We start from the raw sequence: 15,304 nt of genomic DNA on the forward strand, positions 1-15,304 counted from the left end.
CAACAGCTGTAATCTGTCCCGTTCTGCCTACCTTCTTTCTTACTACCTTCTTGCCCTGCCTGTCAGCTTCCTCCCCCTTAGCCTCAACTTTGCCCTTGTAGACTTCGGCAGGGAAGAGAAGGATAGGGACAAATGGAAATGTAAGGAAAATGAAGGAACATTCTTTCACCTCTGATGGACCTGCCCTAGAGTGAAGGCCTTCTGGGAAATGATATATAATGAGCTGAAAAAGGTGTTTAAGTATACCTTTACCAAGAAACCAGAGGCCTTCCTTTTGGGCATTGTCGGCCAGAATGTGTTAAAGAAGGACAGAACATTTTTTATGTATGCAACAACGGCAGCAAGGATACTTATTGCTAAGAACTGGAAAACTCAAGATCTACCCACACTGGAAGAATGGCAGATGCAGCTGATGGACTATATGCAACTAGCTGAGATGACTGGCAGAATCCGAGACCTGGGAGAGGAGAGGGTTGAAGAAGACTGGAAGAAATTCAAGATTTATTTACAAAAGTACTGTAATTTGGTTGAATGCTAACAAAGATGTCAGAGTAGAAACAACTGTCTACCATTAAACTATATTTGAGTTTAACCTAAATGATTGAATCTAAGATTGTAAACAAAATGATAATTTGCTTGGAAACAATTTTTTAATGATGCAAGTGGAAGCAAGAGGCGTGAGGGAGTCCATAGTAGAAATGAAAAGATGTTATAAAATTTATGTTGTTTGTTAAATATGTATTTGTATGAAAAAAACCTTAATAAAAAATTATATATATATATAAAAAGAGAAGGATAGGGACAAAAACCAGAAGGAATTAACTCTGTCTGACATTGGCTGAGGTTGCACCTGTCAATCGACACTGGCTGTTGGGTATCTTGCCTTGCACCCTATCAGTACAAATGGGTGCCAGCCACCACAGTGCTCACCATTTCAAGTCATCCAAGCATGCTCAGTCCTTGTTGGGCCACTTTTGGTTATATACACAATCAAATTCCCAACCCGAACATCAGAAACAGAGCGGATGCTGCTGCTAAAGAGGACTCAATGCTGTGCTATTGTCATTTAATCTTGGAAACGATGTCCTTGCCAAACATACTTTTAAATGGTTTTCGACGTCTCACCGATTTGTATTCAGGCATTCTGACATTTATGCTCCCTAAAACTTGCGCCTTGCAATGATGTATAGGTGGTACTTAACTCCAGCTAAATTAGCTAAAATGTATAGGATGAGAAACAAGAACTGTTGGAAATGTAAGGATAAAGAAGATTTTTACCATATGTGGTGGACATGTGATAAAGTTAAAAGATTTTGGGAAAAGATTTATAATGATTTTTTTTTAAAAAAATGTTTAGATATACAGTGGTACCTCGGGTTAAGTACTTAATTCGTTCCGGAGGTCCATTCTTAACCTGAAACTGTTCTTAACCTGAAGCACCACTTTAGCTAATGGGGCCTCCTGCTGCTGCCATGCCGCCAGAGCACAATTTCTGTTCTCATCCTGAAGCAAAGTTCTTAACCCGAGGTACTATTTCTGGGTTAGTGGAGTCTGTAACCTGAAGCGTATGTAACCTGAAGCATATGTAACCCGAGGTACCACGAGGTACCACTGTATCTACAGAAAGTTAGCTGGAACTGAGAAAGCTATGGTTGCATTATACTGAAAGCACCTGTTGAATAGAATATTAAGCCACAAGCCAGCTGCTCTGAAAAGAAATGCCACTTTTTTATTATCAGAGAGAGAGAGATGCAGAAAATGCTGGTTTCAAAATATGACCAGAAATGCCACAGTGAAGGCAAGCTATTCTTATTCAAAACACCAAATGCATAGATCGGCAGAGGGCTGAGGCTGAAAGAGTACAAACCCTGAAGCGTTCTTGTTAGGTATGACAGGAGAAGAAATTTCAAAGGTAGATAAGAGACTGTTTATGTATGCCACAATGGCAGCTAGGACTTTACTGGCCCCAAAATGGAAACAACAAGAATTATCAATGATAGAAGAATGGCAGACTAAGATGATGGACTATGCAGAACTAGCAAAGTCGACGGCAAAAATCTGAAACCAGAGCAACCAAACGTTCCAGAGTGACTGGAGTAAATTTATTCAATATATAGACAATCATTGTAAATATCTAAAGACACTAGCAGGACTGAGATTAATCTTGTATCATCAGACAGATGGACCTATCTACTGATGTTTAAAGTTTAAAATATCTAAGGAAAAGGGTAGAATGGAGATGATACAAATGTGTGTGAATATGAAATAGATATTAAAAAACCAGACAATGGGATGGAGGGAAGTCGAGAAGCTCTGTGCAGCTATTAATATACTAAATAAATATGTTATATATATGTTAAAAATAAATAATTTAAAAAAATAAATAAATAAAACTTCTCCTTGTTACTTTGAAGAATAAAAAATATGTAATCCCATATGAAGCAATTTTAAAATATATAAACTGAAAGAAATGCCTGTTTAATTGCAGAAATAAGGTAAATGATCCATAAATATACATTTCTCTGATTTTGCAGTCTTTTATTTATATATTTAATTAAACAATGCATATACTGCTTAATTACAATAGTCTTTCAACAGTTTGCAGGACAAAAAACAAAAACAAAGGTCAGTTAAAACTATAAAATCAAAAGAAGTTAAAAGTTTGTGGGAACAAAAAAGGCACTGGAATCGCAGTGTGGGAGGGAGAGAGGCTAGTTGAATAGTAAAGCATTGGCAGAACTATAAATACTGTTGCTCTGTTAAGGCTGGAGTTCTCCAGGCCAGGCAAATTCATAGGGAAACCATTGAGGAAAACAGATAAAAAGTGGTTTCCAAACTATGAGCTTTTAGTGTGACCCAGTCATGCTTCCACCCTATGATACATGCAAGTGTAACTGACCATTTTATGCTTCAGCACCTGTAGCTGCTGCTTTTTCCGTATACATCCTGGCAGTGGCGGACTTTGGGCTCTCAACTTTCAGTGGTGCCCTGTGTGAGACAAACTGGGGGGGGGGGCTCTTCTTGTGCTCTATTCTGCAGCATTTTTGTGGCACCTCTTGCAATGCAGCATACAGTGCGGTTGCGCTACCCTAAAGCTGCCTCTGGTCCTAGAATGTACTGTTGAACCTGTGAGCGTGGTGTAACTAAGCATACAATTTCAGCACTGGGTCTTCGATCCTACCACCACCACAACGTCTTAAAGAAAAATGCAACACTTTCATTGTAGGGCAACATTTAAAACCAATTAAAAACAAGCCACCAGCCAAGGAAGGTATTACTGAATGTATATGAAAACAAAGAGGCATAGTAATAGGACTCAGTTGCTTGAATTTGGGACGGGGAGCCGTTTTCAGCCTGAGGGCTGCATTCTCTCATGGAACCACAAACCAGAGATGGCTGGGGTCATAGTCAAAAGCAGAAGGAGCAATGGATGCCACTCCTACCTTTGAACAATGGGATGCATTCCAGCCACATAGAAGAGGTTTCTGCACCCCTGTTTGGATTGTGCATATATGTCCATTCCCTAGCCTAGCGTCTGGCTTCCTTGAAATGTGGTACATATTTGCTGCATATCTTCCATACTGCCCAACAACCAGTCACTCATCCTGTACCTCAGCTCTCCTGCATTCTGGAGTCTGTGATGGATTTTCTGTTGCCTGACATGTCTGGGTTCTTCTGAAGAGCTTCTTTCAGTTTTCCATGGGTGGCTGCCAGCAGAGCCCTCTTGAAATTGCTGGACAGAAAAAAGAAAATAATGGGGTCGAAGCAGCAGTTGAGGGCTGAGATGCAAAGGACAACTTCATTGGCAAAGTGGAGGGCCTGAACACTCTCTGCAGCAGAAAAGACCCCTACCTGGGCAAAGATGTAGGGCACTCGGACCACGTGGTAGGGAGCAAAGCATATTGTGAAGACGAGCAGGACCACAGAGATCTTCAGAGTGGCTCTGCTGCTAACCCGCTTACTTTTCCTTAAGGATGCTGTGTGGAGCTTAAGAGAGATTTTGCTGTAAGAGTAAAGGAAAAACAGAAACAGGAAGAAGAAAAGGAGCACTGCTGTCATGTTGAGCACTGCTGGCAGAACTCCTCTCTTCTTGAAGTGGAAGCATTTGTGGCTGCAGGGGTCGTTGCTGTTGCCCTTGTTGAAAAAGTATGGCAGCATTATGGTAATGCAGAGCAGCCATACCACTCTGGAGGCAGAAGTGCTGTAAGGTACTTTGTGGATCCGGAACTGCTGGAGGGGCCAGATGATCTTCAGGTAGCGGTCCAGGCAGATCAGGCTGAGGAGCAGGATGCTGATGTACATGGTGATATAGAAGACTGTGCCAACCACTTTGCACAGGATGGGAGGGCCACTCTCATTTTGATAAGCAGCCCGGAAGGGCAGGCAGAGGGCGAGCAAGAGGTCTGAGATAGCAAGGTTCTTCATGTACACCGTGATGGAGTTTGTCTTCTGTGTGCCAAACTGGAACACCCAGAGGGCCAGCATGTTGCTGAAGAAACCAAATGTGGAGATGACTGAGTACATCACAGGCAGAGTCCCTGCAAGAAAGCCATCTTGGATTTCACAAGTTGATCCATTAGAATCATTCCTTGGGAGATGGTCATTAGGGGAAAGGAAATTCATAGTTCTGCAAAAGAAAAGGGGGGTGGGACCAAGGTGCAGATGATTAGCTGATTTCACAAACAACTTGGTCCATCTTTGCTTTAGCTGCAAACATCTCTGGTAACTTATAAGGCATGTTGTTGATTCATACCTGCCTATTATGCAATGAGAGGCATTGCGGTAGTTTGTTGAGCCAGTTTGGCTCAACCAGATAGATCTCATAGGTGGAAATTGCATATCAGATTGCTGTACTAGATGCCATTTTTGTAAAGAAACCTGACAGCGCAGTCATGTTATTTTAAATCATTTTTAGTCCACCTGACTTTTAGCTAATCATTTAAATTTTGACAAAACCTCAGTATATGTTTTGTTTAAGAAGTTAGAGGAAATCTAAAATTCACAATTAAATTTTTTAAGTGCTATGTTTTAACACACCAGAACCAAAGTTGCACAGAATGAATGCATCTGTGCATAACTAGTGTTTCATGTGCACTTACTTTGTCTTGTGGTTTATTCTGTTTGTCCCATGATTTCTAGTCATGCGTACATGAGGGGTTTTCTTTGTCCCATTGCTTTCCCCAGGAAAGCTCACCGTTTCACTGCTGAATCAGAACATCAGTCCACAGAAAACCCAATAGACATTTGTTCCAATTCAACAGTAAACAGCAGATCTTCCTGGGGAAAGTGACAGAACAAACAAAAACAAAAAAAAGGAACCTCTCAGACTAGGGGCATTGCATGAGCTGCTGGTGGGCGCATGCATGCCTGGGGACAGGCTGCGGAGGGTGAACGGAGCCTGTGTCAAGCCCTCACCTCCAAAATGCCGCTCACATGGGCCAAGTGGGGCCATGCTGCAACCCTGTGCACCAGCAGCCCTTAGCAGGCACAAAGGGAACACTCACACTGCCCTGCCAGCCCTGCACCACTTTGTGATGCTGCAGTGCTATGTGGAGGAGGATGCAACAGGTATGCACCCTTCCTGTTGTGTCCTCGTCACACAGCCCTGTAGCACAGGGCTGGCAGGGCGGCAAGGAGCAAGATGCATTCCCCCAATGCACCCGGGGTCCACTGCCCCCCTGGCCCTCCCCACGCGGCACCACTTTCTCAGACCCACATTATTTAATGATGAACAGTGTCGGATTTACGTATAAGCGAAACAAGCTATAGGTTAAGGCCCCACTCTCTTGGGGGCCCAAAATTTTTTTAAAGAAAAAAAATGGATGTACATTTCCAAAATATAAGAGAAAGAACAAATAAAATAAAAACCTTCATACAGCAACAGTGTTTTATGTTGTGCAGACTCTCATGATGTAAGTAATGGGCCCCACCTGCTAGCCTGCTCCCTAAAATATCACTTCTTCTTAATTGTATTTCAGTTCCACAATTACTTTGATAAAATACATATTTTGTTATGTGCAAATGGCTTTAGGTACCTATTAGGTCCATATATAACCGTATAGCATATATTCAACACACAAAAAGTGACAATTTGTTGTTGACAAAGGACAGCTGAACATATAAAGGGCCCCATTACCTTCAGTAGCTTAGGGCTTCATCAAACCTAAAACTGGCCCTGATGATGAACCTACTGTTTCAGAGTGTCTAATGTCTGTGGACAGAGATTTGTCAGCAGAAACTTCCAAACTGACAAGCAAACCCAGAATTGGTTCTATATTTGTATATCTCTGCCAATATATGGGAGTGGCCAAGAGCTCAGTGGTACAGCAGCTGCTTTGCATGCAGAAGGCCCCTGGTTCAATGCCCTGCTTCTCCAGGTAAGGCTGGAAGGGACCCCTGCTTGAAACCGTGAAGAGCCACTACTGGTTAGTTTGAACAACTCTGAGCTAGATGGAAAAATTGTCTGACTTCATATAAGGCACCTTCATGTGTTCCTATGGTAGAAGCAAAACATGCCATGACGAAGCACATTTTTATCTTAGAAGAAGGTTTTGCAATTTCCTTTAAATACCATCATCTTTGGGTATCTTAACTATTAATGTTTGTAAGCAAAAGCTACCCCCCCCCCCACATTTCTATACCATCTCTCCTTTTTCAGTTTTATTTACAATCTGAAAAACAAAAATATTTGCTTTTTATTTACAAAAACAAAAATCCACAAAGACAAAAACAATAAACAAGAAAACAACACTATCAGGACAGAAGCAAAAAAAATACCCAAGAGTTTCAGAAATCAGACATATTGAAATCATAAAGCTCCAAGTAATATGAAGGTTATCAAATACCATACCTATGCCTGGTTTTCCAGCTTATAGCTTAAGCTAACCATTCTAGGCTTAAAAACAAACCAACAACTTTTGCCTACCTTTGCAGCTTCGACTTCTTTCACTCGTCCCAGCTCTTTTAAAAAGTCCAACGAGCTCGTGACAGAATTTCATGTAGTGTCTCTGCCTCTTTCACCTCTAATGTCAAGACGCTATACTGTCAGCAAAGAGATGGAAGTGGTTTGGTATGTGGGAAGGTTTTTTTATATATATAAAAAGAGCAAATCTACAAAAATCAGCCCACATTTAACAGTGTCTGAGCCTGCTGCAGAAAGAGAAGAAGTGAAAGAGTGTGCTTGCTTGCTTGCTTTTCAGCAAAGGGAAACAGAAGCAATTTGCTGGAGAGGGGGTAGGGAGTGGACACTTGGGCTTAGAATGAGAGGTGATGGTGTTTTCCTTGTGCGCTTTGTATACAGCATGTGTGTCTTGGGGTGAGATGCATATGCATTTGAGCATGCAATTATCAGCATTCCTTCTGTTTTCAATGTTAAAAGCTTGAGGTTTTGTTGCTTACGTAGCCACAAACATATACAAGAGGCTTGGAGAAACCTCAATTATTACAAAGTGCAACCCCCCCCCAAAAAAAAACACCCCCACAACCTACCCATTGGGAGACCTCAAAAACAGCCCAGTGAGGCTTCAGAATTCTTACTACCTGATGTGGGGGTTTGGGGACAGGGGGGAGTGGATGTTGTGTTGGTTGTAGTCCAGTCTTTCCTTGGTAAAAATTGTAACTGGCCTATTTAAAGGGTGGCACATTTGGCCTTTTGAAATGCTACAATGAAAACAAAATGTAATTTTAATAAAGCAACCTCTTAGCAACCACCTTAACATTAGTTGTTCATTTTAGCTGTCTCTACACTAATACACAGAGTACAGGAAACAAGCAAGAGGAACTTGAGCTCTTAATACAGGGTGGCAAATATGACCTAATAGTCATTACTGAATCCTGGTGAGATGAGACTTAAGACTGGAATATAGAAACTGGTGCCTCCCCCCACCTCCAGCTGGAGCTCTCCAGAATTCAGCTCTGGCACCTCTCAGATGGGCGCCATTGCCATTCTCAGAGAACAAGGGAATTCACGGTGAGCTCCAACATCCCTTTTTCTAGAAAAACAGCACTGGGTACAACCTATTCAAAAGGGATAGACCAAATAGGAAAGGAGTAGGAGTAGCATTATATATAAAGGATGTGTATGTTTGTAAAGAGATCCATGACCTGGATCATGGAAAGCAGACTCAAAGTCTATGGGTAAAAATGGTAGGAGTAAGAAGCAACAGTGATCTTACTATGACTGTTGGCTATAGACCTCCAAGCCAGACTGAGGACTTGGATGATGCCTTCCTAGAGCACCTTACCAAACATTCAGAAAGGAGAAAGGTAGTAGTCATGGAAGACTTCAGCTACCCCAATATCTGCTGGAACTCAAACTCTGCCAAGAATGCAAGGTCCAACAAATTCCTCAATTGCTTCACTAACAATTTCATTTCCCAGAAGGTGGAAGAAGCAACAAGGGGATCTTCACCAACTGATTGACAAAGTGAAAGTACTGGGGAGCTTGGGAGGAAGTAATAATTTCCTCTTGGGTTTCATTATAAGCAGGCAATTAAGAAGGCTGATTTCAAAAAGCTTAAGGAACTACTGAGTGAAATCCCATGTAATTTTTTTGCACTTTTTTCTCCTTTGTTCTTTCATCGCTTTATTTTCTATAACAAATTATTTTAATGAAATGGTGTGTGTGTAACACCTAAAGAAACCAGCGTGGCTGCATAAGTAGCTCCCAGATGAGCTGAAATGTAAGAGATGGAAGCTGGGGGCGACATCTTGAATAAAATATTGTTGGGCCAGGTAACCCACCTTGCAAACCATTTGAATGGGAATGCCCATCCACTTTGTGGGGGCTCAGCCCCCTCAAATATTATATTGTGGGGGCCAAAGCCCCCATAGCCCCTAGGAGATGGCTCTTATGGATGGAAGAAAAGAGAAATCATGAAAGAAAAATATACACAAGCAGCCAACAGTTGCAGGGAGAAGGTTCAGGTGAGCCAAAACACAGAATGAGCTATTCAATGCTATTGAATGACAGAGAGAAGGCAGAATTGTTGGACCCCTACTTTGCCTCTGTCTTCACCCAAAAAGAATGAGCCACAAGCTTCATGGATCAGGGGAATACTGTGGACATAATATCATAGAATTGTAGAGTTGGAAGGGACCCTAAGGCTCATTTAGTCCAACCCCCTGCAATGTATCGTGTATATTTATTTCAGTAAGCCTTTTGACAAATGATATTTTTGCAGAGAAGCTGGTAAAATGTGGGCTGGCTGAGGTTAACTCCCCGACCCTCACAGTGGTTTGAAGTAGAGCTCTTGCTTATTGTTTACAATATAATATTGGTGTGAGTGGTGCAGTGCTAGAATAATTGTCAGAATCTACTTTTGGCACAGTTTGTGGTTTGTGTTTGTTTTTAAGCCATTCTTTAATGTATTAGATGGAACTGAAATTGCTTGAATTGAATGGTATTATATGTTATATGGACGTTTCAATTTGTATAAAAGTTAGAAGGGCAGGCCTACAGAAGGGCAGGGCGAGGTTGGCTGTGTACCTTCCTGGCCCGTTCTCCTATCCAGCAAGTGGGTGTTTTTGTATAGCTTCAGCTGTTGACTGCATATTGTTAGGCTGTAGAGAGGAATTTGATGTATCTGCTACTGAGCTACAGCCCTTCCCCCATTAAAGCACCCAGTATTCCCCCATTAAAGCACCCAGAGCCAGGGCTTTTTCGGCTGTGGCTCCGATCTGGTTGAACGCTCTGTCACAAGAGACTAGGGCCCTGCAGGACTTGACATCTTTCCGCCTGCAAGACAGAGCTGTTCCACCAGGCCTTTGGCCAAGGTACAGCCTGACACCCTCCTTTGGCAATCCTCACAGAACTCTAGCTCAATGGTTGCCATTAATTTGATTTGAACTGATTTAATAATGAAATGATTTTAGAATGTTGTATTATTTTACTGTTGTTAGCCACTCTGAGCCCGGCTTCGGCTGCAGAGGGCGGGATATAAATAAATTATTATTATTATTATTATTATTATTATTATTATTATTATTATTATTATTATTATTATTTCCAGGCTCTCCTCCCATCCATGTACTCAGCAAGGCTGATCCTTCTAAGTTTTCAAAATCAGGTAAGTTCAAGGTGGTGGACATAGGCAAGGATGGGTGAGACTGAGAAATAAGCAACTAGGATGTTTTAATGGGCAATATTATTTCTGATCATTCAACAACTGGGCGGCAGAATCCTTTCCCAATACAGCAGAATTCACCCAGAGATTTCTCAGTAAAACATGATGCAGGTGTGGGGCCAAGGGTTGAAGACCCATTACTATTTCTGCAGTAGGTTCCCTGCAAGGTCCCTGTCTCCAGCATCATGAAGCCATCTAATGAGCAGGAAAGGGGAGATTTTTTTTACCACTAATAAGATGCCTGACCCTTTGTGCTGATAGGAACCAATCAGAGTGAAAATAGTCAGCCACTGAGGAAGGGCTGCCAAGGGTCCTGTGGAGAAGGCAAGCAGGAAGATCTTCAAGGAGGTGTTGTCTCCATATGTGCCACAGCTAAGGATTTCCAGGAACTGAAAAGCAAAGGGGACTTGGCTTTCCCTTTCCAGGGAAAAGTGTGCAAGTCCTATTATGTACAACAGAAGTTCATGGGAAACACAACTTGAAGTCACTGTGGAAGAAGACATTGGAATGCACCAAATCATTTGCCCATTTACATGCACAGAAATTAGTAAATCAATCTGAAAGGCAACTCACGGAATTCTACACTGATCACCACGATGCATCCCTTCTTCTTCTTCTTCTTCTTCTTCTTCTTCTTCTTCTTCTTCTTCTTCTTCTTCTTCTTCTTCTTCTTCTTCTTCTTCTTCTTCTCCTCCTCCTCCTCCTCCTCCTCCTCCTCCTCCTCCTCCTCCTCCTCCTATAATTATAAGATTATTGTATAATCTTAGGAGGTTATATATAGTCTTCCCACCCCTGTGGCAGTGAATGTGTTTCCATTAGGAACATAAGAACCACCTGCTAGATCAAGACAGTAGCCAACCATTTTTTAAAATTCCTTATATACCATGTCCCAATATCTTTTGGCGTGTTTACATTGCCACCATATTTGCATCAGGGAGCCTTCTGCCTCAGAGCCCTTCCAACATAGATTGGACCCTCTTCTATTCATTTCAGCAAGTTTTGATGGTGCCAGATACCATCTGTACAACATTTTTTGTATATTTTCTTTTACTGCAAAGCGAGCAGGAAAAAAATCATTTTATTCCAAAGTTTCTCCTAATCGGTAAGCTCAATATTATGCCCAATGTCAATCACCCAATGTATCTTCACAGCTTTGACTAGCTCATCTTTGTTTTCCCAGTCTAGTAGGATTTTATATATTTTATATATATATATATTGTTGTTTCCCATTAGTATCTTTTCAAATTCTGAGCCCTCTTCAGCAAATACTTTCTCTTTTCTAAAGCTTTTACTCACTTGCATATATTGGAACCAGTCTGTAAATATTTTTCCTGTTTCTTACCTCATTTTCAATTTTACCAAATCTTACTTAAAGTCTAGGAGGTCTTTGTATGTTCCCTAGACTTTGTCCATATTTAGCCTTTTTACTGCCACTGCTTCCATAGGCAATACCCAGCCTGGGTCTTTCTTTCTAAAAGGTCCTTATATCTTGCCCAAATATTGTATAGACTTTTCCTTTTTAAAATAATAATATATTATTTATTTTTTTCAGATTTTGAAATTTACGAACAAATATCAAACAACCAACATAGAAAGAGAATTCTGAAGAATCTTCTGGACTTTGCTCTTCCCCTTTTTGTCTATTAATCCAAATCTATTAAATTTCCATTCTAACCAAAATTCAACATTAAGCTACAAGTTTTATTCCAATTCTACTAATAATTTTAATTATTTACAGTGGTTTTTAAGATAATTTATATATTTTCCCCATTCCTTACTAAAATTTTAGTCTTCCTGATTTCTGATTATTCCAGCCATTTTTGCCATTTCAGCATAGTCCATCAACTTAATCTGCCATTTTTCTTCAACCTTTCCTAATCACATGGTTGGAAAAAAAAATTGTGGGCTTTGGTGTTATAATATAGATAACCATGCCCTCCAAACACCAGATCAAACTCTTCTAGATCCAAAATGCCTTCATCCTTCACACTTCCTCATAGTACATTTTTTTGCATCTATTAATATTTTAAATGTAAAATCAAGCCTGTCAATTCCAGTGAAAGATCAATGGAGCCAGAGTTCACCAGGCATGGGTAGACCTCTGGGAACAAGCTGTGAAACCATTCGTTTATCACGTCCTTGGCGTTGATGTCTGAGCTCAGGATGCACAATGAGATGTCCACAAAAATATCCCCCACAGATATAAAAGGAGTTGGTGTAGTTTCTTGCATGCTGCTCTATAATTTCAAAGGCTTCTGGAAAAATTAAAGAAAGAAGTAGGGGTCGGTAAACCATGTTTCCAGAAAGCAGAAACAGGGGGGAGAGAATGAGGGTCTTCTTCTAAGAGGTGTGTCTTCGACTATGAAATCGACAGTAGATCGAAAGCAACCTCGAAGAAGTGTGTAATTCTCCCAAATGAGAAACATTTCAACACTACCCAGCCCACCCAACTATCTTCTCTCCCTAGACAGAAGCAAAATCAGACCATTACTGAACCTTGTTTGGGGGATAGGCGACCCTTCCTTCTCCAGTGAACAGTTAATATATGTCAGTATGCTCCAACACAAATGACGTAACAACTATGTGGCTTGGCTTTGTCATTTCTGTTTTGGTTGACCACATTTTTTTATAATGTTGCTGTTAAATATGCTGAATCTTCTCTAGTTAACATACATTTTTTTAAATTTTGTTGTTTTTATTCAACAGAAATGCTGTTATCTATCTAGGTTGTTTTTATATAATCCTGACATAGTTACACTGCTAGAGCCAGATCATTCAAAAGCTGCCATCACCTCTTTCCTTTCATCAACATGCTGCCATGACCTTTGGTTTGTGGTCCACCTGCACCACTGTCTGGATAGATATAGCCTTACTACTGTTGTCTATGCTCTAGTAACCTGTAGGACAGATTATTGCAATGCTTTATACATAGGGCTGCCTCTGAAGACACTTCAGCTGGCGGAGAATTCGGTGGCCTGGTTGCTCACCAGGACAAGACAGTTTGAGCATATTACATTGATCCCTTCCTGACAGCACTGGCTGCCAATTAGCTTCTGGGCCCAATTCAAAGTGCTGGTTTTGACCTGTAAGGCCTTAATTGGCTCAGGGCCGCAATACTTCAAGGACTGCCTCTTTCCATATAAATCTACCTTGACCCTGCGATAAGCTTCTGAGGCCCTTCTTTGTGTGTCTCCTCCTCAAGAGGTCTGGAGGGTGGCAACACAATAAAGGGCCTTTTCTGAAGTGGCTCCCCATTTGTGGAATACTCTCCATGATCTTTCCCCAACCCACCCTGCCCAAACCCCACACTTTCCCCCAACCTGACCCACCCAAACTGCAAGACCTTTACCCACCCCATCCCAACTCTGTGATGCTTCTCCCACCCACCCTACCTGAACTCCATGCTCTTTCCCCAACTCATCCACAATCTTTATCCCACCCACCCTGCCTGAGCTCTGTCCTCTTTCTCACCCTACTTGCCCAATCTTCATGCCACAGTTGCCCCCGCCGGCCCCCCTTGCCTTTGCCAGCTGTCTTTCCTCCGCCACTGTGGCAGCAGTGGCTAGACTTCAGCCATAGGTCTTCTTGCAGCCTACTCGGACTTGCTGCAGCTGCAGGAAGTGGTGTACCTGCTTTGGAAGTGTGCTTCAAAGAAGTGCTGAGCCCATTTCTGGGAGCATGGCAGAGGCCATGACAGTGGAGGAAAAGGCCATGGAGGAGGTGGCAGTGGTGGCAGAGCAGGACATCCAGAATTTCAAACAGAAGGGCTTCTGTGAACCCAGGATGTGCCGGCCAAAGTGGAACACTTGGGTGGTGTGGAAGCTCTGAAAATCTGCACCAGTGCTCATATATAAGAGTAGATCTCTGTTGCATTCTGCTTGTGGCACTGAAGCTTCCAGCCCCACTTAACTGAAGCTGCAGAGGAAAGCTGCAGTGTAGCAAGGGACAGAAACTAAGGGATAGGTAGATGCTGGAGACGACAAGGAACAAAGGTGCTCATGGAACAGCTTCATAGGGCTTAAGGACATGAGATCTGTAAGGTGGAGATGGCAAGGTAAAATGTCCATGCAGTCTTTCCTGGAAAGGCCAATCCAGTTAACTAGGTGTATTAAGCTGATTTGTGATGCAGTGCAGAGAGAAGAAATATCATGGTGCAGCAGCACAACTGGACACCTTCATCTGTCCCAGCTGCAACAAAGCATGTCTCTCTCATATTGGTCTCTGCAGCCATAGCAGGTGCTGCAATTTATCCAACAGTCTGAGTTTGTCCCCAAAGGCCCCCTCCACCATTGTCCCCTGAGAAAGACAGATGCCAGCAGATGTGTTTTGTACTTGTTTCTGAATGTAATTGTATTGTCCACTTTCAGCCACATGCTGCTGCTTATTATTATTATTAGTAGTAGTAGTAGCAGCAGTAGTAATGTTGGAGGTATAGACATTTTTGCAAATAAATAAAACTAAGTCTTCAACTGGGAAAATGTGACAGGAAGCAATGGCTGATGACTGAAAATGATAAAGACACTCCAAAGGCAAAACAATAGAGATTTTCATCAAGGTCATGGGAAACTATAGCCTACAGAGCCACAAACCAGTTTGGCTCCAAGAGACTTTCAACACAGAAATATGCTCTGATCTTCCAAGTCCTGTTCACAGCATTGGGTGAATTGTGTGTTAAACTGGAGCACATTCATGACAGGAACCATCTCTTCATTATCTGGATTCAGCAAAACACATCCACCACTGAACAACCATGTGGTTCAGTGTTCTGCTTTGTTGTGGTGTTCTGCTTTGTCACACTTCCCTTTGCAAGAGCTGCCAGAAGTGGACTTGGGGCTTCCATAGGCATCTTTTGAGCAAGTCTTCTCAAGAGAGCAACTTGGCTCCTGGGGGCAGCCTTCACTCTGGGGAAATGAAACAAGATGCTCTGCACCTCAGCCTCTCCACACATGAAGAATTGGACCATCACCACAAAGCTTGCGAGGCAAGCCACTATTGGTGGTCCAAAGTTGCTGTTGCACCTCAGTGCCTTGCATCTGCTTGGGGCTGTCAGTTTCTTGGATTTGCATAAATTCACCCTGCCTGTGCAAAGAGCACTGGAAATCAAAGAGGCTGAAAGCATCCAAGATGATTCTCAGCATCACACCTTGTCAGAGTTCTACATCAGTTTCATCTCGCAGCAG

General features: G+C 42.0%; 1 protein-coding gene across 12 annotated transcripts in view; it reads right to left on the bottom strand.

The window, feature by feature from the left end:
• Nucleotides 1-1,704: 1,704 nt before the first annotated feature.
• The window catches only part of LOC309362013 (putative G-protein coupled receptor 34), a 302,268-nt gene continuing 288,668 nt past the window's right edge, over nucleotides 1,705-15,304 (bottom strand). For 8 of the 12 annotated variants that reach the window (XM_081897465.1, XM_081897469.1, XM_081897476.1 and 5 more), the window contains 2 exons: nucleotides 6,926-7,041; nucleotides 1,705-4,627 (listed from right to left, as the gene is read on the bottom strand). In XM_081897465.1, coding sequence (XP_081753591.1) covers nucleotides 3,613-4,623 — 1,011 coding nt within the window. In that variant the 5' untranslated portion in view covers nucleotides 4,624-4,627; nucleotides 6,926-7,041 and the 3' untranslated portion in view covers nucleotides 1,705-3,612. Of the gene's footprint in view, nucleotides 4,628-6,925; nucleotides 7,042-15,304 lie in introns of those variants that run through there. The other 4 variants (XM_081897466.1, XM_081897467.1, XM_081897471.1 and 1 more) reach the window with 3 other exon arrangements.

The sequence above is a fragment of the Podarcis melisellensis genome, assembly GCF_964234715.1.
Source record: "Podarcis melisellensis genome assembly, chromosome: Z".
NCBI classification, from domain to species: domain Eukaryota; kingdom Metazoa; phylum Chordata; class Lepidosauria; order Squamata; family Lacertidae; genus Podarcis; species Podarcis melisellensis.